This window comes from Coenobita brevimanus, chromosome 57, assembly GCF_032717465.1.
Source record: "Coenobita brevimanus isolate Jiangsu-jjx chromosome 57, ASM3271746v2, whole genome shotgun sequence".
Taxonomy (NCBI): domain Eukaryota; kingdom Metazoa; phylum Arthropoda; class Malacostraca; order Decapoda; family Coenobitidae; genus Coenobita; species Coenobita brevimanus.
The window spans coordinates 12153572-12179226 of NC_137010.1; the positions used below are offsets into that span (position 1 = coordinate 12153572).

The 25655-nt window shown below is 43.4% G+C and overlaps 1 protein-coding gene across 1 annotated transcript in view; it reads right to left on the reverse strand.

The window, feature by feature from the left end:
• Cse1 (chromosome segregation 1) overlaps nt 1-25655 on the reverse strand; it is a 125360-nt gene that overhangs the window by 83019 nt on the left and 16686 nt on the right. Inside the window, exon 4 of the mRNA XM_080274211.1 lies at nt 841-1033. Coding sequence (XP_080130337.1) covers nt 841-1033 — 193 coding nt within the window. The remainder of the gene's footprint in view (nt 1-840; nt 1034-25655) is intronic.

The window sequence follows — 25655 nt, forward strand, 5'->3', positions numbered from 1 at the left end:
AAGATGAAAGTGACGACATTGTTGGAGTTTTGTCATCTTCTTTTGGCTGTTCTACTGGCTGCTGCTGTTCCATATTGTCCTCCTCCAGCTCTGACATTTCTTCAACAGACACTGTCGGTGTGTGGCCGATCAACTGCTCCAATTCACTGTTGGTTACGTCAGCAAACCCAGGAAGTGGGATTTGACGCCCTGTCTCGAGCAGTGTACACGGCTTGTTTACATTTTTCTCACCGCGAACAAAGGGGTTCTCGCATGAAACCTGGTGTTTGGGAATATTTGCAGGCCACCAGTAATCATGAAACCACAAACGATGATGCCACTAACTGCGGGACTCCACTGTATGTTGCTAGTAGCTCGACATCTACAAACTAGTACCAAAATGAACTCCCTACTTGTTACTGAGCACATCTTGCAGTGGAATTCTGCAATATTGGGGCTTAATCATGCCAATGGATGCATGCAACCTTAAATGTGTGCAGCTATTGGTTACACATTCAATAATATGCTCTTTGATTGCTTCTGTATTTAAATTTGTATTTTCCACATACGATGACAAAGGCTACCTAGTTTACTGACAAGAAAAGGTCAATAAAAATATCAAAAGGAGGACAGTATTTGCACACGGAATTAATCATATTTTCTTTTAAGCAATCAAAATGGGATATGAACTTTTTTCCTATTTCTTGATTGTGCACTACCACACTGAAATACCTGTTGAATTAACTGCAAGAAAAAAGTAGGATTATGATTAAGTTTTGTTACTTGGAAATAAATCCCACACTTTGCATACTGAAAGGCTGCAAATGATAGCTGCCACATACATAAAAATCTTTAACATACCTGATTTGAACTTCTCAGCCATGTAAGGGATGAGGTCTGGCCACTGATGAGGAAAGTCTGACTTTCCAATGATTGAGATTGACTCAGACAACTGCCGCTGAACCCCCTCTGAGGACCTCAACATCAAGTCAACAATCTCTCGCTTGATGACGGACCGATCATTGGTACTGATTCTGTTTGTTCCATCTTCATCCTGAGGAGATCATCATCATCATCATCATCATCATCATCATCATCATCCAGACCTTTCCCATCCTAGGGTGGGGTGAGGTAGGGTTCAGAGTCAGAAAAAACTTGATAGAATGAGATACTGACCAAAGTTTGCCCAACTGAATGAGCCACTCTCCTATTTACTCACTGGGTCCACCAGACAGGTACAAATTCCACATGCAGCCTCACATCTACAGTACCTATCCAACTGAGTCAATCTGATAACTATCAAGTTGAGAAGGGGTGCAACTTCGGGCCATACACCCTTATACACAAAATTCCTCCAGCCAGCTTTATATCCTGCCATTTCCCTAACCTCATCAGCTTTCACACCTCTTTCGCATGCACTAATTTACCATCTCTTACAGATAATGAGTTTTCCTCCTCAAAAATAAATCAATAAATAAAAAATATACCCAGTAAGTACTAAAATGATAGGTTCAATGACCATGCCACAACATGTTGCACCATAACTGTTTTTACTTCAACAACCAAAATGCAAGACTCATAACTGAACCTAACCAAACAGTACTAAGTAGGTTAAGATGATTTATCGTAAGCTGAGTTAGGTTAGATTTAAGTTGTATTAGTTCAATGCAGGCCATGACAAAGTAGTTTATGAGATTCACATTAAGATCACAGTAACCCCTCCACTTATATGGATTCCATATGTACTATTCACCATTTGGGCAGATAGCTGCCCTTTCCTCTCCTCCATCCTTCTCTCCTTCCATCCTCTTCTGTCTTTCTTTCCTTCATTTTTTCCTCATCCTTCTGCTTACAGGTGACTTTACACTCCCTCTTCTGTCTTTCTTTCCTTCGTTCTTTCCTCTTCCTTCTGCCTGTGGGTGACTCTACACTGAGTGACAAGCCAAATGGTTGCCTGTACACCAGGAAACCATTTACTACACTGGGTGGTAACCATATAACCAAATTTTGACACCTGGTGGTTTAGTGGGTAATTACGGCATTCCAATTGGATTGAGCTGGTGAAGGTTTATATCCAAGGAGTGGTTGGGGTTTACTGCTCATGTAATACCACTCAGGGATGAGTAAGGCTGGTCACTCTCATCTTAAATGCCAGGACCAACTTGCCTAACCCTCATGGGGCAATGTAGGATTGGATGATGGATGGATGGATGGATGGATAAAACCTACCCATATTTGATAAGCACAGTGAAGATATTGACATCTGCAGGAAAGTTCCAGAAATTGGCCTCCAAAACATGGGCTGCTGGGTGCTGACATTCAAAGTCTTGCTTTGCACATTGGCAATATTGTAACCAATGAGGTCTTGCCTATGTGATGTATTTGCTGCTGCGATAAAGTTCAAAGTGGGAAAAGTTGTAAAATACCATCTCAGTACTTTTGCGGCACCTCGGTTTGGGTTACCTTTCCTAGAAGGGTAGCCAAGTCGTACCCCACCTGCTTGTGGTGACATTGCAGACACCATTTTTTTATTTCTGTTCTTTGTTTGAGTTTTTTGGTTTTCTTCTTTTCTCCCTAAATTAGGGTTACACAAACGGGGGCTGCACTACCCGGGTTTATCCCCAGTAGTATTGTACAGTATATACAGTGCTCGTCAGAAGTATCGAACGCCTATGGCAAGGCGCGCAATACTTGTGGCCAAAAAAGAATCAATCATTTTTGGTACTAAAAATTGAGCCAGATGTTTGCGGCGCTAGCATGACGTCACGGGAGCCTGAGGCCTTACTGCGTGCTGGTTGGTTCTCGCCTCAGTTGCCTATGGGCTGCCTGAGAGAGAGGAACTCTGCCGCGTCTCCCTCTCTTATTGTGCCATTTTTTATCGAGTGTCCCGCAGTGTTTTGGCTTTCGCCACTTTGTTATGGCACCTACCCGTGAACTATCGAGTGAAATCATATCCCAGATCATTGCTCTAAAGGAGGCAGGCCACCAAACGAAGGAAATTAGTGAACTGGTTGGAGTGGGTCGATCGACAGTGCGTAGGTGGTGCAAACGTTTTCGAGTGGAAAACAGTGATGACATTCCCACAAAGAAACCGCAGTCTGGTAGGCCAGGAAAACTTCCCCGAGGTCTGTTAATGTTTTAAAATGTGTAGTGGAGTCTAATCCTCGTGTGAGTGCAAGGAAAATAAAGGAGAGCAACCCGGAAGTGTTTGGTGAGGTTTCTGTGCGCACAGTGTCTCAAAGGGTCCATGAACTTGGTTACACAAGTCACAGGCCTGTGAGAAAGCCTCTTCTCACACGTTACCAGCGACTTCGTAGGCTTGCCTTTGCTAACAAATACCTCAACTGGGGTGAGGAGCAATGGCTGTCAGTGTTGTGGTCTGATGAGGCAATGTTTAGTGTTACCTGTAATTGAGGAGCACGTGTGTACCGGTGCAAAGGTAGTGACCCGCTTGACCCACATTACGTGGAAAACACAGTTAAACACCCTGATTCACTCATGGTATGGGGTTGTTTTTCTGGTAAAGGTTTGGGGAAGCTTATTGTGCTTCCCAAGAACTGCAGAGTGAATCAGGATATTTATCTGGAGCTTCTTTGTGATCATTTACCAAAGTCCTTCGACCTCACAGGTGCACGAGTGTTTCAGCAGGACGGTGCACCTGCTCATAAGGCCAAATCGGTCACCAACTGGCTTCGTGACTGCGAGGTATCATTCATGAAAGACTGGCCAGGCAATAGCCCAGACCTCAACCCGATAGAAAACCTCTCGTACATCGTAAAGAAGAATCTCCGAGGGAAGGACGTGAGCTCTCTGCCTAAGCTGGAAGCCGCCATTTGTGACTCCTGGGACAAAATACCCCTCCAGCACCTCAGGAACCTCACTCTTTCACTTCCAAGATGTCTCAGGCCCGTGAAGAAGCATAAAGGATACCCTATGAAGCACTAAAGGTAAATAAAATGCATTATTTATGTTTTTGCAATGCTGAAAGGTTTGTTTCATAGAAGGGACGCAGGGCGCTTGACATTTCTGACGAGCACTGTACAGTAACCCCTCGTTACACAATGCCTCATTATACAGTATTTTGCTTATACGATGTCGACATTTTAGTACCCTACGCTTGCTATATGATGGGAATGATTTGCTACAACGATGGATCGTCCGAGGCTCAGTGAACAGCGAACGCAATGCAAACGTCCCCACACGTTCAGCACTGGACAACACACACTTGTCCACCAGTCCAGCCTTTTCAGCCAGCCCTGCCCAGCCAGCCAGCCAGTTCTGACAGTGATGAGTGAGGGCTGTGAGGCCCTTACTGTCCCTTAGCCTCAGAGTAGGGACAATTCGCCATCAGGACGATTCCCTGTCATTTATTTACATATCAATTTATTTAGCAAGAACATTATTTTGTTAATTATATGAGTTATAAAAGGGATGGTGGTTTATTGTATTTATAATATGTGTAAAATATGGCATCAATTAATGGATATTAACTGAAAAAATATAAATACAGTAAAACCTCAATGTAACGGACTTCAATAGACCAGAATTCACTTTTATTTCAATCGAGGAGCTACTGGACTAAATTCCTATATACTGTACTGTATCGGAAAAAGTCTGATAAAGCCAGAAGCAGTCCGGACTGCCTGACCACTTCAGCTACGTTCACCACAATAGGGCAAATAAAAGACATGTTTGTCAGTGTACAGATTATATATATTGTACTGTTTGATTAATGTAGTGAAGTTATAACACATTACAGTACTGCAATGATAGTCAAAACAGTTTAAAAACCATTCATGCTATCCGGACTAATGTCTGATATGTCGGAAAAAGTCTGAGTTAGCAGGGAGAAGTCCGGATATCACTTTTATCAGAATTTCACATTTTTCGGAGTGGCTTGGGCCCCAACTAGTCCATCATAGTGAGGCCTTACTGTAAATTGAAACACGAATCAGGTGATTTACAATCTTTCCTTCATTATTAAACATAAGGCTACACACGAGACACTGGCATTTATATAAATGCCACGACTGACATACAGAGGAATCTCGAATTTCGACAGTTTAGCATTCGATGATTCAAATTTTGATGCGTTTTCAAGTGGTCCACCTACCTCACTTTCGATGCAAAAATCGCATTTTTCGATGCTCTCAGGGCCAGACTCCAACCAAAACAATCTATCTATCAACTGCCAGAAACCTTAATCCCTCACACGGGGTGGCCACAAACAAATCGCCTCCACGTCACCCCCTGTCATTTCACTGTCCTGCTCCCAATTCACACACCCCTCTCTCATATACCTCTCCACTCCATCCCTCCATCTCATCCTTGGACTTCCCCTCCCTCTCTCCCCCTCCACCTCACTCACATACACTCTCCTCATGAGTCTCTCACCCTCCATCCACTCCACATGGTCAAACCACCTCTGTGTTTCTGCTAATGCTTCCTATCACATCCACATCCACACCACAACACTCCTTTACAATCTTATTTGTCAGTCTGTCTCTCCATGTGACTCTACAGGCTCCTCTCAAATAACTCATTTCCACTGCTCTCACTCTTGACTTGTGTCCCTCCAACTACGTTCAAGCTTCACTTCCATACGTCAGAGTTGGTATCACAATATTGTCATGTAATAACTTTTTCACTTTCATATGCACTTCCCTGTTTCTTATCACTGCCTTCAAGGAACCAGCAACCTTTCTTCCTTGTTGTACCCTTTCAAACACTTCACCCTCCAAACTTCCATCCTTACTCATCACACTACCCAAGTATTTAATCGTACTCACATTTTCCATTTCCTCATCATCTAATCTCACTGTACATTCACTGACTTCACCTCTCTTGAAGACCATCACTTTACTCTTCCCTACAATCATCTTTAAATTCCATTTCTTACACACTCTCCCAAACTCATCCACCACGTCTTGTAGCTCCCCTTCGATAACAACACACAGTACAGGGAGTTCCCAAACACTGCCCTCTCTCATTAGGGCCACTCCAACATCCACTGCCCTACCTTGTATCTCTTTTATAACCCCATCCCTATACAGACTGAACAACCATGGAGACATGACACATACCTGTTTCAACCCAACCTTCATATAGAAAAACTCACTCAGTTCACTATCCACATGCACTGAGGCCTTAGCACCCTCATACATACTCTTCACAGCAGTCAGCTTCCCATCTACTCCATATATTCTTAATACTTTCCACAATCCTTGTCTATCCACCCCGTCATATGCTTTCTCCAAATCCATGAGGGCCGCATACAACTTCTTTCCCTTCTCTAGGCACTTTTCCACTAAAGATCTAAGAATGAATATATGATCTACACAACCTCTTCCCTTCCTAAAACCTCCCTGTTCTTCTCCAACTAATTCCTCTGTTATTTCCCTAATTCTGTCAATAAGTATCCTACCATATACTTTTCCTATTACACTAAGAAGACATATACCCCTATGATTACCATACACTTCTTTTTCCCCTTTCCCTTTCTACAAGGGAATAATTATACTAAACTTCCAATCTTCCAGGGAGACTCTACCTTCCTCCCAGGCCAATCTGCACATCTTCCACATCCATTCCACTACTATCTCTCCCCCATGCTTCAGCATTTCACCACACACTTCTTCAATGCTTCCACAACTTCCGTCCTACTGATTCCTTCCTGTCTTCTCACCTCCCTCCTTCTCCAAGCCACTTATACTCGCATTACTTTCATTCTCTGTGTTCAACAATTCCTTAAAGTGTTCTCTCCATCTGTTCACTTTTTCTCCCTTCTCAACTCGTAATCTACCATATTTATCTTTCACTTCCCTACTAACTTTATTGCCACCCTGTCTGACTCTCTTTACCTCTTTCCAGAACATTTTCTTACATTCCCAAAACAAGTAAAGAAAACATTTTTTATGCGAACCAAAATGCTAGAAGTGAAGGAAAATTATAAGAAAAAGCATAAGCCTATTCTATTATGTGACATGTGTAAAGAAGACAATGAAAATCAACATCATTTATTCATATGTGAAGCATATGAAGATAAGGTTCCGAGACAATTCACCGTCAAGTCAATTCGCCATCAGATAATTCCATGTCAAAACATGGATGCAGCTAAACAAGAAATGGCAATACAGGAAAGGGCAGAAATACACCAAGTATACACTTGCTGACAAATATGGCAATACAATGCAGAACTACAGTTGCTTAACCACAATTATAGTTCATGAAGTTTACAGGGGGTGTGGGCAAAAAATCATGATTTTACGCAGTTAGGTTCGGAGGCCCAGACCCAAACTAATTTTTCCCATAAGAAGTTCAGTTTAAAATTCAATTACAGTAGTGCACCAACTTTCGCTACAGCAGGATTCGCGGAATCCACTTTCGCGGCATGCACCAAATATTCCCTAACTTCCACTTTCGCTTGAAAAAAATCGATTTTCGCGCACAAATTTTGGGTTTGGGACAATATTTTGAACTTTGAATTTCCTGCACCGCCCGCCCGCAACCCACCGCCATCTTGAATGACGTCATGTCAACACTCTGTCCACCCATTCCCGCCATTGTGTATGAGCGTGCTAGCTCCATTGTGTTGGATTCTCACGGTTCAGTGGCCTATACTATACCTGGTAGCGTGGGGAAAGGGCCTGGTGGTGTGGAGGGAGAGCCTGGTGGTGTGGGGGGAGGGCCGGGAGGCAGTGGTGGTGATAAAAAGTGGCCAGGACATTCAAAGTCGGGAGGAAACGCCTCGGATACTTACCCCCAACATCCATTAAACACCTCAACCTGGTCTCTGTGGTATGTTTCTCCTCATATAATGTGTACTGTACAGTTTTTATTGTTTGTATCTCACAGTGCAATGTACAATAGTGATTTGATGTACTGTATTGCAAGTGAAAATGAAAATCTGATGTTACTTTAGGATAACCGGGAACCAATTAGCCTTTTTGCCATAAAGACAATGCCCCAATTTTTGCTAATTCCACTTTCGCGCATTATTTTTGGACCCAATTAGGCGCGAAAATTGGTGCCCCACTGTATTTGAATTTTGCATTGATTTTTAGGCACCCAAGCCCGTTGAAATTCCACTGTACTTTGGAATTATCTGAATAATATTCATATTACATCTATATAAAGGTTTCGGAACAATTCGCTGTCAGGACTTTTCGCCGTCAGGATGATTCTTCGTCGTTTATTTACGTATCAGTTTATTTAGCCAGTACGCTAGTTTTTGAATACTTGTACCTCTTCAAAGTCATTTTAAAATACACTCATGATGTTGTAGTATCAATGGAAATTAATGAAGACAGCTATGGGTGAAGCCAGAATATAATTCAAAGTCAACTACAGCAAGGTAGAAACAAGTTAATTATTATCCTAAAGTGCAACTTATAAATGATATCCAAAGCCTACGTTATTTAATGAACATTGACTTTGATAGATCCCCCTGAAAATTATTTATTAATGTATCAATTAATCAGTAAGTACAACTATACTTACTGAATGACGGGGAATTGTCAATATTTTGACAGCGAACTGACCCCATGGCGAACTGTCTCAGAACCACATCAACAACCCTCTTGCCTCAGTAAAGGTAAGAACTACTGTTTACTGTAGTTTTCATGCTTTTTTCCTCTTTATTCTTTATTAATGTGTTACATTAAATGTTTAAATATAAGCATATTCCATGCATGTGAGTGCTAAGGTGTGTGTATGTGAGAGTTTAGGCAGGTCTGGGAACGTATCCCCATTGACTCTGTGTTATGATGGGCTCGCTATACGATGGGGTTTTCACGAACAGAGCCCCATCGTATAACAAGGGGTTACTGTACTTTTTGCTGTCGTTCTTTGTTATGTCTTGCTTTTTTCTTCTTTTTGCCTTAATCGTGAGCAAACAACACCAGTGCCCTCGCTGCAGTAAGTCTGTGGCAAAAATTGCAAAAGCACTGAAGTACGCCTACTGCAGCGAGTGGATTCATTTAGCATGTGAAAGTATGGATGCAAACAACTATCCATTTATGAAGAAGTGCCACCAGCTGGGCTTTTGCTGGCTGTGTTGCCAAAGTGTTGTACCTGCAGATGAGGTCTTGGCTGGTGGAGAAGCAGCGCCACAAAGAAGAAGCAGGCAGATGAGGTAGTTGGGCCTATTTTTCAGGCTATCAGAGATGTTTCATGTAGACTGGAAGCACTAGAGACGAAGGGCTCATCACCCATGGCTGTCACTCAAAACAAGGCCAAGTCATTTGCGGATGCTGTTTGGGGGGACTCTCGTGGGGGATGGAAAGGATCAGGGATGTGATTGAGATCAGTGCTCATGGCCAGGAAAAGGCCATCCATAGCCAAAAGGTACTGACTGTAAAAACAAAAAGCAGTGCTGACACTCCGACGAGTCAAATGGGACTTGAAAACATCAAAGGTGTACTTGACTCGGTACCCGTTGATAACTGTCTTAAGACCAAGGCTGGTGGACTAGTAATGAAGTTCTCATCACCAGAGGCCAAAGGTGAAGTGGCTGGGGTACTGAATGATCATATTGGCTCTGATGGCACTTTTTGCATATCAGAGCCAAAGAAAATGTTGCCCAAAATGACTGACAGGCCTTTCCTCTTCCTTGGGTGACTCCGACATCATCCCAAACATTCTGAGTAAAAACAGTAAAATTAAGATGCTCATGGATGGAGGTTGTACGCTCAACCTTCTCTTCACAAGAACTAAGAATGACACTAAAACACTGTCTTGAAGATGTCACCAGAGGTGAGAGTCATCATCACAGAACAGGGCAACTGAAGTACCCTCGCGTCCAGTACAGTATTATTGTCAGGCAGTACTACCGTACTGGACTAAATCCGTACTGGACAAACAACAGACCTTATGGGAAAAATGAATGTCAGACAAGCCTTGAGAAAGTCCCCCCAAAATTCAACTGAACTACATTTTGACACAACTAAGATTTTACCAACCTTTAAGGTGAGTGGTAATGGGCTTGAGGGAGAAGGGGGAGGGGTTTCCAAGGCTGTAGGAGGTCCTACTAACCCCCTAGAGGAGGGCCTTCAGGATCCTGAACTGGCACGGCAGTACTAGGGAAACGTTCCTCGGTGTTGGCCATCTTCCCACGCACGCACAGGTAATAGTACTGGATGGAGCACATCAGTACTAGAGAACTCCTTGGATTTGGCCCACTTTGGGCTGCCGAGCTGTACTAGCCCAACAAATCTATACTATTGTACAGTAATAAATTATTTAATTTTTTGCCGACCATATTGGACGAGAATAGTAGCTACTGGACAAACACGTACTGGACGCAAAAGTACTGTATATCTATGTGGATCTTACAAGATGCCGTGCTTTTGATAGATTCTGGGTTGCACAGGGTCACCACTGTCAGGGTTTTGGTCAAACACCTGAGAGGTGTTCTAGAAAAAATGATGAACCTAAATGCATTTTTTTGTGCTGGAACCCATAAATCTAAGGATTGTAGTAGCAGAAATTCTCCCAAATGCATCAACTGTTCTGCCTTAAGACATCAAGAGGTTAACACATCCACAGTTGGCTGCCCATTTTGAATCTAGTAGAGACTGTCCAATTATGATTTCTCATAGGAACAGATTGAATGAAAACACCAACTTTGACCATTCAAAAAATTGACTACGTCCCTCTTGAACCAGTTAAGGATGGGTCTTTTAACTATTTGTTCCATTCATAATAAGATAGACTACATGGTAATGAAACTTTAAATCTGCATGAGCTTGACATTCTGTGCTTGAATGAAATCTGGTTGTATGAGTATGATATTAATATTATTCACAGTGCTTTGTCTAAGACACATTCCATTATAAGTATTCCCAGGCCTGCCGCTGACTATCTGGGAGGAGGTTAGCATTCATCGGCAGCACTCGCAAATGTTTCTTTAATAGACTCTGACCTAACTCCATCTTCATTTGAATTTATGGAGGTATTGATAAATTTCCATCAGAAAATCATTAGAATTACAACTGTTTACAAAAAAGGGTCATCTGGGCACAGATCGAGGTTTTATGGAGGAGTTTGGGCATTTTCCTGAAGTGTTTTCTCTTAAAACTAGGGGACTTCTTGTTTGCAGTGATTTCATTTATTGGGCTGACAGTCCACAGTCAAAACCATTTTCTTCACAATTCCTTGAGCTGATCAAACAGAATAATTTTTTCAATCATGTAAGTGATCCACCTCACATTCAAGACAAGTCCTCGACTTGATCTTGTCCCCTGTTGGTTGCAGGTGCATAACTGATGTGGAGGTTGACTCATTTGACTCCCTCATCTCTGACCATGCTCTGATCACTTTCAGTTTTGATATCCCAAAATCCCCTTCCTATAAAAAGGTCATCAAGTTCTGAAATTACAGGAATGTTGACCGCTATTCGATGTCTTGAAATTGATCAGCATTTAAACTCTACTGATTAATCAAATATTTCTTTGATAAAAGGGCAGAACTCACTCGATGTAGTGCTGCTCTCAGGTGTCTGCCCTTTCCTCTTCTCCATCCTTCTTTCCTTCCATCCTCTTCTGTCTTTCTTTCCTCGTCCTTCTGCCTACGAGTGACTTTACACTCCCTCTTCTGTCATTCTCTCCTTCATTCTTTCCTCTTCCTTCTGCCTGTGGGTGACTCTACACTGAGTGACAAGCCAAATGGTTTCCTGTACACCAGGAAACCATTTATTCCACTTGTGGTAACTACATAACCAAATTTTGGCGTCTAGTGGCTTAGTGGGTAATTACAGTGCTCCAATCAGATTGAGCCAGTGAAGGTTTATATCCAAGGGGTGGTTGGGGTTTATTGCTCACATAATGAGGCTGGTCACTCTCATCTTAAATGTCAGGACCAACTTACCTAGCCCCGGCTTCCTACGCTCCTCATGGGGCAAGTAGGATTGGATGATGGATGGATGGATGGATTTCTTCTGATGATTTGGTTGACAGATATATCAATGAACTTAGGACAGTTTTTGACCATTATCGTCCTGAGGTAGTAAAAACAATCACTGTTTGTGATAATTCTCTGTGGTGTGGTCAATCCATTAATTCTTTGCATACACAATGTAGAAAGGCAGAATGTGAGTGGCGCTTGCATCGGACTGATTTAACTCGTTTGCACTATGTTTCAGTAAGAAGAGCTGCCGTTCATGCTGTAAAAGCCCAAAAGGCAAGGCATTATCAAGACAAAGTAGTAGCAGTAGTAGCTGTTCCCTAGGCAGTCTGGCCAAACAGCTCCGAGTCCCTTAGGAAGGCCATGGTCGAGACTAGGCTTTCCCACAGATCTCTCAAGGAGTGTATGTTGTGTTATTGGCGTAGGTGATTATGTGCAATGCAGTCTTCCATAATGTACTTAATAGTATGGGGTGCTGTGTTACATCCTGGACAGGCATCAGCGATGGAGTCATCCAGCCTCTTCTGATAACTTAATAGGACTGGATGATGCCCACATCTCAGCCAGGCCAGGTGGACCCTGTCCTCACAAGAGAGATAGGATTCAGAAGGGTGGATATCAGGAGGCCGTGCATGCAGCTGTGTGTTGTCTTTAAGTGACTGAATGGAGTGGCGAGTGATCTGAGTATGGATATCCTTCTGGAAGCTGGTCTGAGGCAGGTGAGGGGGGAGAGATGACAGTATTTGTGTATGATATCGTGTGCTGGATGTTTTTTGATGTTCCTTGGCGTGTGTAGATGTAATGCCATGTAGTGTAGTGGATACTGTGGGTTTGTGGAGGCTGCAGCGAGAATTTTGGGTGCCTCTCATGTCTAAATGATCCTTGATTTGGAGGACTTTGGTTTCTTAATGTAGGTGGTCTGTGGGTGCAGTGGTTGTGCAGCCTGTGATTATTTTTAGGGCCTTGTTTTGTATGGTCTGTAGAGTGTTGCAGTGTGTTTTAGTGAAGTTAGGAGCCCAAGCAGGGCTTGCATAATTCATCACTGAATGTATATATTGTTTGTATACTGCGGTGGTGGTTTCTTTGTTGTGTCCAAATGCTCTATGGGCAAGTGACCTCAAGGCATTGAGTCTTGGTGTTAATTTATTTTTAATGTTTGTGATGTGTTGTTTAAATGACATTGATGTATTGTTTGTTACACCAAGGATTTTGTGTGTGTGTGTGTGTGTGTGTGTGTGTGTGTGTGTGTGTGTGTGTGTGTGTGTGTGTGTTAGGGGAGTGTTGTTTATGGTGAGGTGTGGAATGTGACTGTGCTCTGCTGTCCAGTTTGTGAGAAGGGTCACAGCAGATTTGGCTGGGGCTATTTTGAGCCTGTTTGTGGTGAACCATTCATGTACAGTAGTGTGTTAGGGTAAGGTTGGAGGTTGTGTGGAGCTGTGTTTGCATTTCGGTGTGTGCACGTAAGTGTTATGTCACCTGCATAGGAAGCTATGTGTATCTGTGGTGTGTGGGGTGTGGGTATGTTGTGCATGTATAGGTTAAAGAGTGTAGGGGACAAAACAGATCCTTGGGGAGTACCATTTGTGAAGTGTCTCATGTTTGAAGACTGGCAAATGTTACATGTGCATATCTGCCTGCTAAGTAGTTTGCCAGTCATCTTTTTGTGTTACTGTGCATGTTTGTGTTGAATACTTTGTTTGTGGGGTTGTGGCGGGGGATGGCATCAAAAGCTTTGCTAATGTCTAGTGTGACTAAGAATGTTCTGTGTGGTGGCCTAGCTGAATTCATGCCATCAAAAACTCCCTGTGCAAGGTCTGCAAGAAGAGTGTTTGTGGAGTGTAGTGTCCTAAAACCATGTTATGATGGGGCTAGGGGGTGTGAGGTGTGACTAGTTGTAGTACCAATCATTCAGCGACTTTGTAGGGGGTGTAGAGGAGTGTGATGGGGTGGTGTGAGGAAGGTAACACTGGGGATAGTGATGATAATGCCATGCTTCTAAATGTTGGGTATTATGTTGTGTGAGTAGCTGTAGTCTGATATGTTGGTGAGTGCTTGTATGCCTTGTGGTCCAAGGTGTTTAAGGTGTATGTTGTTTATGTTGTCTGGTCTACAGGCAGATGAGCGCTTGAGGTTGTTAATGATGTGCTTCGTCTGGTTGTAAGTGAAAGGTGCGTAGTCTGGGTCTGTGGAGAACTGTCTCTTATGTCGGATGATACGTCGGTCTTCGGGATGGGGGTTTAGATGGCTGACTTGTGAAAAGTGATTGATGAGAGTGTTTGCTTGTTGTTTCTTTGAGGGTATGGTGTCTGTTGTTGTGATGGCAGTGTGTGATTGTGTAGGGTTGCTGCTGGAGAGTGTGATGCTGTTTAGTGTTTTGTTGAGTTTGTTGGTGTTTTGTGGTTAAGTGTTTGGAGATAATTATTCCAGTTTAGTGTTTGCTGTTCTGATATGTTAATGTTCATGTTAGTGCTGAGTTCTTGTATTTGTTGCACGATGCCTTGTGTATGGGGTGTTGGGAAGTGTCGTAGTGTGTCCCATTTGCTGATAAGGCCTTGAATTTCTGGTGTGAAGTTGGGGTTGTGTCTCTTTCTGTTGCCTCTAGGAATGTGTCTTTTGTCTGCATTTTGTATAATTGTATTGAAAGTGTGTACAGTGGTGTTGAAGTTTGTGATGGATGTACTGTTTAATGTTTCAAAGTGTTGTTCTGTTTCAGCTGTGAAGAGCTCCCAGTTGGCTCTCTTATAATTAGTGTATGTGTGTCTGTGGACAGCTGGGGTTTTTCTGGTTTTGGTAGTGATGATGACTGGGAGGACCTGGAGTGGTGGCGTCTTTGCTGTGGGTTTACCCCCCAGAGGCTGTTGAAGCAGAAGAGGAGGACAGCATGGGAGCCAAACCACCGCAAACCCTCCCGGCCCCTCACGGGGCCCAAGAACCTGGGAGTGGCTTCGGTCGCCTGGGCAAGTACCACATTTCTCAACACAACAACGCTGCTTTTTCTACACCGAGAAATAACTCAACGGTGGTCATTTCTCAACGACTGCTTCTAGCCGGAGACATTGAGAGCAATCCAGGACTCACTAACAAATACATACGTCCAACATGCTCAAAACCTACCACCTTGAGCTGAAAGACAAAGGGTTCAGTTCAGAGCAACTCCTGCAAGAACTGGACCCATTACACCTGCACAACACTTGCATCCAGAAAACATTACACAAACACCTGGACCTGCTCCTTATGCTCTTTTCCCCCACCCACTAACCCCCCACCAACCCTACTCCTACTTCCTTCACACCTCCTCAGCCTAACTCACTGATCCTTCCCACACCATCCAATCACCCAACCCATCCCATTCCACCCCAACCTAATCCAACCCTTCCCTTACCTCCATCACAACTTTCTCCTACCCCTTCCCCTCCACCCACACCACCACCTCCCCCCCATGCTGCAGCAGCCAACACACATTGCACACACAACATAAACATCCTTCAATTAAACACAGATGGTATAAACACCAAAAAACAAGAACTCACTCAATTCATCAAACAACAAAACATCACACTGCCATCTTACAAACAAAACTACACAGAACACAAAAAACACCTACATTTCATAATTTCACCACCATTAGACTAGACCGGGCCGATGGCGGCGGCAGTGGACTCATCACCCTGGTACACAAATCCATCAACTTTTCAGATACTAGTGCACACACAAAGTCACTTCTTCCCCCACATGACATCACAACAGAAATACTATCTATCTATCTATCTATTTATTGCCGGACGCCACAATCCCGTAACTTGTACCAAATCACATATGACAATCCCCAACACGTACAATCCATCCCAACTGTCCCCCATAGAACCACACAATTACTCTCCACAAATACACCACATCACTAACATACCCAACATCATCCTGGGTGGTGATTTCAACACCAAGGTGTATGCCTGGCATACCAGCAACGCTAACACAGATAGAGGGCTGGTACTACAATCCCAAACAAATAATCTTTTCATACTGAATAACCTCCATCAACATACCCATATCGCATACCAAGCCCTCTTCCTCCCATCATCCCCATACAACACCTTTTGCTCCCCAAACCTTGCCCCCACAATATCGTGGAGACTGGTCAAAACCCTTGGATCTGATCACCTCAAAACAAAGTTGATTCATGTGGTGGTGGGAAAAAAAAAAAAGTCTGCAGTTGAGAATAATTTGGTTGGTCGGAGGAATGTAACTGTTACACCAACTTCTGTAACTGATGCCCAACTGGCTTCAGATTTTGCTTCATTTTATACAACTAAGATATCTTGCATAAGAAATAATTTAGACAACAGTTTCTTCTAGTGAAGTGTACTCAGTTGACTTCCAATCATGGCATACAGGGGATCATTTGCTTTCAAAATTTCATCCGCTGGGTGTAAATAATGTCAAATGTTACATCAGAGAACCTGACAAAACATTCTGCCCACTCAATCTGTGTAACATGTCACAACTGCCCAATGTGTACGGGCACGCAGCAACAAAATACAGTAAATAGATGTTTCTTGGAAAGCAATTTTGTGCAGTCCGAGAAATGTGCCTTGCTTATGCCCCTACTCAAGAAACCTGGCCTTGATGTTAAGAGCATGACAAATTATCGTCGTCTCTAACATGTATTTCTTATCCAAGATTATTGGCAGAGCCATACTTGATCAACTCTTACCACTACTGGAAGTTGTTCCTGTTGTTCAGTCAGCATACAGAATATACCATTCACCTAAAACTGCATTAACATGGATTCATAGTGACTTGGTGGCAAACACCTGTAGTGAGATGTCCTCTCTCCTAGCTCTGTTGGATCCGTCTGCAGCATTTGACACAGTAGATCATAAACTATTGTTGGATGATCTGTATTTTTATGACGCTCATGACCGTGATGTTTTGCTCCTTATGTCGTACCTGTCAGACAGATCTCAGAGTTGTTGTTGATTATGCCAACTCAGATTCTGCTTCCCTTCTGTTTGGAGTCCCTCAAGGATCAGTTTGGGGTCTAATTCTGTTTACAGCCTGCACAAATTATTATCGTCTTTACTTGATGCTCATGACGTGTTCTACCATTTTTATGCTGATAACACTCAGCTCTATGTTACGATGTCAGGTATTACCGACACCAAGACTAAGCTTGAATCTCTAATGTCTGATACTAAGATCTGGAGGAATGATGGTAAAACTGAGATCAACAGCATCAGAGGAAACACAAGAGGTGACGGCACTAATAATGCCCTGGAACACCGGTGAATTCATCCAACCAATTCTGTTCGAAATCCGGGTGTTTACTTTAACTAAAAGTTAACTTACAAAGAACATGTTAATCAAGTTGTCTGAGGGTGAAACTGGCATATCAGAAATCTGTACTCTGTGAGAGAATTCCTGAACAGACGTTGCCTCTTAACATTGGTCCACGCAGTGGTCTTGTCTCGTGTCGATTAGGCTACTGTAATTCACTCTGGATTGGTCTTCCAAATAATATACTAACAAAAATTCAGTCTGTGTTGAACAGGGCAGCAAGACTTATCTTTGGTCTCCCACCGAGAACCTCAACTACCCCGTTCTTAACTGAGCTGCATTGGTTACCAGTAAAGGCTGGAACAGAATTCAAATTGTCTTATTACATTCAAAGTTCTTAAGTCTGGTAAACCCAAGTATCTTCCTGAATTGTTGAAATTCCCACTGGCACGCCCAGGTATGATGTTATATAGTGAAGATGATTCCCTGCATCTTGACGAGCCTGTAGCCATCCACCAGTCATTTTTCTTTGATCGTTCTTTTGTCTATAGGGCCCCCTAGGATACTGCCATTGTCCAAGAGACAACACTCTTCTGCTGAATCCATTGAGACAGCTGAAAGCCATTCTCTTTTCAAAATGCTATGACCTGCAGAGAGGTACATTACCATGAAGGATGATTATAGGATTTAATTATTGCCACTTTCACATTTATTGCGGTACTTATGAACTTTGTACTGTACGGTATACGAGAGATGTCACAATTCTTGTAACTGTAAAAGTAATGTACTTTGTACTGTACGGTATACGAGAGATGTCACAATTCTTGTAACTGTAAAAGTAATGTATATGTGTGTCGAGCACTAGTGAATTCCCAATGGAAGAACTGACGCTTCTGAGAAACAGAAGACCAGATTAATACAGTATTATTATGTCAACATGACCAGCAATGTATACACCAATTCTGCCATTCTCAATCTGAACCGTAAGACCCTTTCCTCTCATATTTTTTATAACTACAGTACTGAGCCAGCATTCTTAACAAAATATTCTTGTCTGAAAACATGAAATTCCTAACCACTATTTTCAGTCCTTATGAATATGACAGTTCTCATAACATTTCTCATTCTTTTAGACATGTTTACCTTTAAAAATTGTATCAACATTAGGCATAATTAAATTTTCATTATTACCCAAGTCAGATCATAAGCTTATTTCCATCACTGCTATCTACTATGGCACTTTATAAATGTTATTACATTTTTGGGTTGTCTGCAGTGTAAGCCAGTTGTCACAAGGAATGCCATTACCATAGTACCTGATACAGCCACTAACACAATGGCTGCCTATATCTTCACAAATATTTTTGCTCATCCACCTGGTCAGAATGGTGTATTAACAGCTATTTGGAGGGTTCATCAGGAATTAAACTAGCCAATGAGAAGGGTGGCTAGACAACACACAGGACTAAAAAACAAGACCTATCAAAAGGCAGATCAGCTACTTAAGCCAACGGCCATCTAGCAGGGTAGGTGGAGTTCATTAACCTTGGCTGGTAGGTCACCTAGGAGAAGGAAGACTCTGAATCAAACCTGGAGAGCCCTTGTCAGGGATCCTACACAGCTGTCTGACTGGTGACGAGCCCTCCTGACTTGGGAGGTTGAGGAGGAGTTTGCATCCCCTCACAGTAAACACTAAGATCTGGCATGATTTTCAAAGGGGAAGAGGGCTCAGGGTCAGCATGTGTTGCCTGACCCTGGCCCAATTTTGCTAGAGGGGTCCCCCCTCAAGTCCCAGCCTAATGGGGCTTTTTAGGCCCTGTCTTGCTGGCACAAATTACAATGGTTGATGGGTAAAGCCTGTGGGATCCAAGTAGCTAAATAAGGGAGGGGAATCTCCTTGCCCCAATCCTGTTTTTGACCCACACTGCAGTGGCACAGCAGACACACAGACCCACAGAACCAAAAGAAGGGTTTAAACTTCGGAAGGCACTCCAAGCAGGTGCTTGGAACGCTCTTAGCCTTTCGAAGGATGATTAATTGACTTTGTTATCATGAAAGCTGGGGTGATTGGGAGTTGGCATAGTTGCACTGTTTGAAGTGAGCCGACCTAGGCATGGTGAAGTCAGCACCGATGGTTACACATACCACTGGTCAGGTTGTGACAATGATGCCCTTCTTATGGGTGCTGCTGTGGTAACTGCTGCTCTCTTTGTCTTTTGTACTGACAGGGTTGCTCCAGTTAATGAGAGTATAATGTTGGTGAGGTTGAAGCACTTCTTGGGTTTCATCTCCATTACTGCAGTGTACTCTCCAACTGAAATGAGTGATCCTGAGGAGTAATGGCTGTTCTATGCCAAACCTGACTCAGCTGTAGAACAGCACCCCTCCTCGGATTCACTCTTGGTCCTGGGTGACTTTCGTGCAGTTACAGGCAGTGATAGGGAAGGCTTCAAGAAATGTGCAAGTCCCCATGGCTCTGGAACTAGGAATTCCTATACTTCGTACCTTCTGGACTTTGCAAAGTCCCATAAGCTGTGAATTATTGGATCCTGGTTTCAGCAGACAGACTTGGTATTCCCATACTGGAGGGGTTGCAAAGGAGACTGATCATATCATTGTTAGTACTTAATTGAGGATTTTTCAGAATTGCTAGATTTTCAAGAATGCAGGTCTTTGCTACTGATCATAGACTTCTTGTTGCTACTCTATGGCTATATGAATCAAAACTGAGAAGCTCAAGATGAAACCCAAAACAGCTCCATTTCAAGAAACTTAGAGGTGAGGAGTGTGCTTATGAGTATGCAGTGGTACTCTCAAAATGGTCGAGGTACTCTGTACTGCTGAGGACCCTGCTGAACGATGAGATACCTTTAAGAATGCTTTGCTGGCAGTGGCTGAGAGCACTGGAAAGCACCCTAGATTAACCCGCCCCGTCCTGTCGACGTATGGGTACGTTGCAACAATTTGCATTTGCCAGTCTCGGCGATGTACCGGTATGTCGTGCAATTGCAAGGTCCCTAATTTGCACAATTTTCAATTTTCGCGCGTGATTTTTCGTATGTATACACGGGACACCTTCCTCTATTCCTCTACAAGATGCCAAGCAGGGACAATGCCTTACACCACATAACCTCCCCCCTCCCCCCCTCCCGCCATTGTCTTGGCAAAGGACCTGTTACCAGTGACCTGGCTAGTAAAGATATTCAGGGCCAGAGTGATTCATCAATCGATGACAATGTGGAGGACAATGTTTACATAGCATTAGAAGAAGAAACAGCCAGAAATAATTATCAGGTAATGTGGCAAAAAAAGGTCAGGTATGGTGATTAGTTAGTGAGTGAAACAATGATTATAATGCCTTTATTACTGCTTGAAAACCAATATACTCTCATACTACATATACATTCGTACCAAGTAAATAAATAAATACCGTTTATGAGTGGATAAAATAATTACCCTCCCATAGAACTCGTTTTCTTTGGTGCCAGCATGTTAGAAAACCCAGTCAGGTAACGAGGAACTCCTACCTGGATTGGGTATTTTAAACCTCAGGTGAGCGATTTCTCTATGAATTTTCGATGTTTCTCGCCAAAAGCGAAGGTTTTAGCCAAAAAAAAAAAAAATTTCGAAAATACAGTACCTCGGGACTGGGGGATGTCGAAGGTGCGGAAAACCTCGGGACGTGACGGGTTAAGAAGAGGTTTTGTCTTCTTGGGGATGCTGGCCAAAACTGGAGAGCTGTGCTGTCAGACTTGCTGCAGACAGGGAGTGGTACTAACTCATCTTACGGGGCATGAGTTTCGTTAAGAACGGACAAGGAGAGGCATGTCAGTGAAATCAAAGAGGAGGTGGAAGGCCGCTTTAATACAAACAAGCTTCAACCTGTTTACCATGTCCTGAAGAAACCCCACTCCAGTTCTGCCTCTCAGGTTAACTCTGTTCAAATGGAAGATGGATGACTTGTGCCTAAGGAGAGTGAATATAGAACTCCTTAGGCCTAGTACACTGAGCAGTGTAAATGACTGACCCTCCCAGTGGAACTGCATTCGGCTGGTGCAAAACCAAAGACTGCCTGCCCACCAAAATCACAACACTGTGCCTTCTCTACATGTAATCAAGATGGCAGTGGATATGTTGAAAAGTGGCAGAGCAGCTGTGTCTGGCATCCCAGCAGAACTAATCAAAGCAAAGAGTGAAGCCATGACTAGGGCATTACATGCAGCCAAAGAAGCTATCTGGCATATGAGTACCATTCCTTCTGACTGTAAAAGGAATTGGGTCACCCCTATCAGGAATGGGAAATGAGACCTGTGTGACTGTAATAACTACTGTGATATTACAGTGCTTATTGTGCCAGGCAAGGTTCTTGCTCACATTCTTCTGATACATATGGCAATCCCTCTATTATCTGGGCATCCACTAACCCAACAATCCATCAAATCAGACAAAGTGATCTAGGTGTTGGAAACCATTATTTGTACAGTTTTCCAATTTATTCGGACAAAATGCATGTGACCGGGTGGAAATTATGGCCGTACGAACATTTTCGCCTGCCAAAAGCCTTGTGGTGAAGCACTGCCTGGCTAGGTATTTTACCCAATGTCCACCAGGTATGTGTACACATGTGCATGTGTGTATATAAGTGTGCATATTTGAGTGAGGGTAAGATTATGCATGTATGAATATGAATATGTTCCATGTATGTGTGTGTGTGTGTGTGTGTGTAATTCACCGGGTCGGTCATGATCACCTGATGGTCGTGATCGTCAGCTTTTACCCTCCCGGAAAGGAGCTGAGAGCTCATATAGTCCAATCTAAGGGCAAGGCTGTGACCTTCACACACGCACACACCCGTCCCCTTGCTCAAGGGGGACAGTAACCACCCACTTTGTCAGTGAAACTTTTCGCAACCTGAGCGAGGCGCGAACTCCCGTCTACCAGATGGCAAGCGAGAACGTTACCACTGCACCAGCGAGCGGTGTGTGTGTGTGTGTGTGTGTGTGTGTGTGTGTGTGTGTGTGTGTGTGCGTGTGTGTGTGCGTGTGTGCATGTGTGTGTGTGAGAGAGAGAGAGAGAGAGAGAGGTGAAAGTGAAGGGGAATGTGAAAGTAAATGAAAGTGAAAATAAAGGCAAGTGAATGTAATAGTAGAGGTCAGCATGAAAGTGAGAAAGAATAGATACAGATGAAAGTGAAGGTTAAATTGAAAATGAAAATGGAAGTACTGCAATAGTGAAACTAAGTATACAGGTGACAGTGAAAGTGAGCATGATAGTAAATATGAAAGTGAATGTGAATGTCGAAGTGAACTGAAAGCAAAGGTAAAAATGAAAAGGAAGGTGAAGATGAAGTAGAAAATATATGAAGTAAAATGGAAGTGCCCAGAGCAGGGGGGGGGGAGGCATGTTGTACAATGTACTGTTGTGGCCTATTACAATGACTTTCAAAGTTAGGTTATGTACAAAGAGGGGCCAGGAGAGAAGTCCATTATCCAGATGGAGCGAATACCTGGACATGCCTTTGGCCTTATTACTGGTACGTCGGATAATTGAGTGATTACTGTAACCTATATGGGACCATTGCTAAAGCTCCTGAGGCCTAAGCAGTTTAGATTCAGGCCCCAAAAGTCAACAGTTGACCATATCCTAGCTCTCTGAGTTCTCGTGGAACACGGTCTTGAGAATCAACAAGGTCTGGCTGCAGTCTATGTGGATGGCATTAGACTCAGTAATCTGTGAGGTATTATAATGACTCCTGCAACTTCCTGGAACCCTCACAGGGACAATCCTACTGAATGGTGACTTGTATCCTTCCCACAACACACTTGACAGTGTGCTGTTCAGTGTGTGTGTGTGTGAGTGGGGGAGGGGACATCTGACTTTTTCACCGTAAGTACTGGTCTAATACAAGGATGTGTCCTTGCTCCCACAATAACCAGGCCGTAAGTCGAAGTCACTGTCGAGTAGCTATCAACTGGCAAATTCAGGGTTATTGCCTCTGACTTTGCTGACAATGCAGTTATCCTAATCTAGTCGCTAAAGATACTACAGTAATCCCTCCATGATCCGACATAACAGAGCCAAAGGCATGTTCGGGACTTGGGAAAAAAGCCCCTGGACAGGTACTTATAGACCCAAACCCGACCTGACTTTGAAATCCACCTAAATACTGGAACTCCCTACTGGATATGCACAGCCCCAATTTAAGACCATATGCATACAAATAAGGGACAGAAACCATGAAATAAATGAAAAGGAACCAAAGAATGAGAAATCAGAACTGAGTATGGAAAATATTTAGCAGTGTACTGGGTACTTACGACACGTCCATGGCCGTCGCAAAGATTAACCCGCCTCCTCTATGGCTCTGACAGTGGTGAAGGTGCACTTGAAGCACGTACTGTAATCCAGTGTTGCACTGTACTTAATCCTTTGCACTCTGAATTCTACTTTCTTAACACTGCACATTCTGTTCTTACTTGCACTGCACCTGAAACATGCCAATGTTGCACTCTGCACTTAATCCTTTGCACTCTGAATTCTAATTTCTTAACACTGCATATTTTGTTCTTAACAATGCACAACACTAAATTCCCATGTAGTCTAGTGGCGAGTTATTGCTGTTTATTCATTGTTAGAGCCAGAGAGTAGGTGTTATAGGTGGCTCAGCGGCGTGTCGTTGTGACATGGTGATGGACTACCCACTGCAGAAAGATAGCCACAAACTCTCGTCCAGTGGAGACTCCACCGTGGGCAACGTGCTGGGCTGTGGCTTGGAGGTAGCAGGCAGGTCTTGGTAAGGCATTGGTGTGGAGCCAGGGCTGGGCACGGCGGGGGTCACAGGCCTGAAAATGGTGTCAATGGTTGACTGACATAGGGAATGGCGAGTTTGGCAACTGATTATGCACTACCTAAAAGTGCGCACTTCCTCCACAAGTCCCTGGGGCCCCATCTCCCTGTCGCAGTCCGGGTGTTCAAGGTAGTCAAGAACGAACTCAATGTGCTCCTGGAGTGCGCTCAGCTTGGGGATGGCTGGAGCAGTGGTGCACTGAGAGGAGTCCGCATCATCATCGTTGGAATCTTCCAGCTGGGTATTTGTACCTGCAACAAAAGATGCGATCTCGATATCAGACATGATCTGATACCCAGGACCGCCCTTGTCGTCATCCAACCACTCTAGCACTTCATCCACATCCACCTCATCGCCAGCCGCACGAAGACGTGCATGGAAGTCATCCACGTCAAAGCCTAAAAAGTAGTGCACCACATTTGCTCCGAGAAGCAGACAAGACCAACCACTTCCCAGTCTTGACAAGGACTTCTCTCCATGCAATGGCCCAGTTGTAGATGGCTCACTTGAGGTTATAGTGACGAAGATTTTCCACAGTCCGCTGGCCTCACGTGTCCCGTCCCTCCCTGCACTCGTCCTCGTCCTTGAGAACATTTACTCCCAAGAAGTAAAAATACTCGTTGAAGTAGTACATGATGTGGAAGCTTAATACTGTACAAATGAAAGGATTGTTGGCATTTGCACAGTCAGAAAAAAGGATTTTGCCATATTTACAATGCAGATAGGTTACCTGTTCAAAAATCATAAAAACTCCAAAGAGGTTAAAGATATGCGAGCAGTAAAATTTATGTTTTCATGCTTAGTGCAATGAGTGTGAAGAGGGTTTTGTCAATGACTTTTGTTGTGATCTGACAAACTCAGGATTAGAAAAATTTGGCTCTTACAGCAGCCTACATTACACGATGAATTTATGTGCTGATGTAAGAAAGTAGTTGACTTGTTTATTATTCAGGATTATTGCACTCATGTTCATCCATCCATTCACCATCCAATCATTTGTTGTCCCATGAGAAGCGTAAGAGACCGGGGCTAGGCAAGTTGGTCCTGACATTACAGATGAGAGTGACCAGCCTCTCATCCCTGAAAGGCATTACATGAGCAATAAACCCCAATCACCCCTTGGATATAAACCTGCACTGGCCCAATCCGATTAGATAGTTGAAATTACTCGCTAAACCACCAGGTGCCATAATTTGGTTATATGGTTACTACCTAGTGTAGTAAATGGTTTCCTCTTGTACAGGAAACCATTTGGCTTGTCACTCAGTGTAGAGTTACCCATAGGCAGAAGAAGAGGAAAGACTGAAGGAACGCAAGACAGAAGTGTGTAAAGTCACCTACAGGCAGAAGGAAGAGGAAAGAATCAAGAAAATAAAGACAGAAGAGGAAGGAAGGAAGAGAGGAAAGGGCAGACACCCACAGCAGCACTACATCGAGTGAGTGGATGGTGAGTGCCCCCATAAAAATTGTTCAGTCACTGTGGTCGCAGCGAACAAATCTGAGGTTGTCATTATCGTACCCTTGCAACCTACTATTCAAAAGTGTGTCTGATTTCTTATAATTTCGTACACGAATTATATTATTATGCACGAATACTATTATACACGAAAGTATTATACATGAATCACTTGCGTCTAATTTTATACACGACATC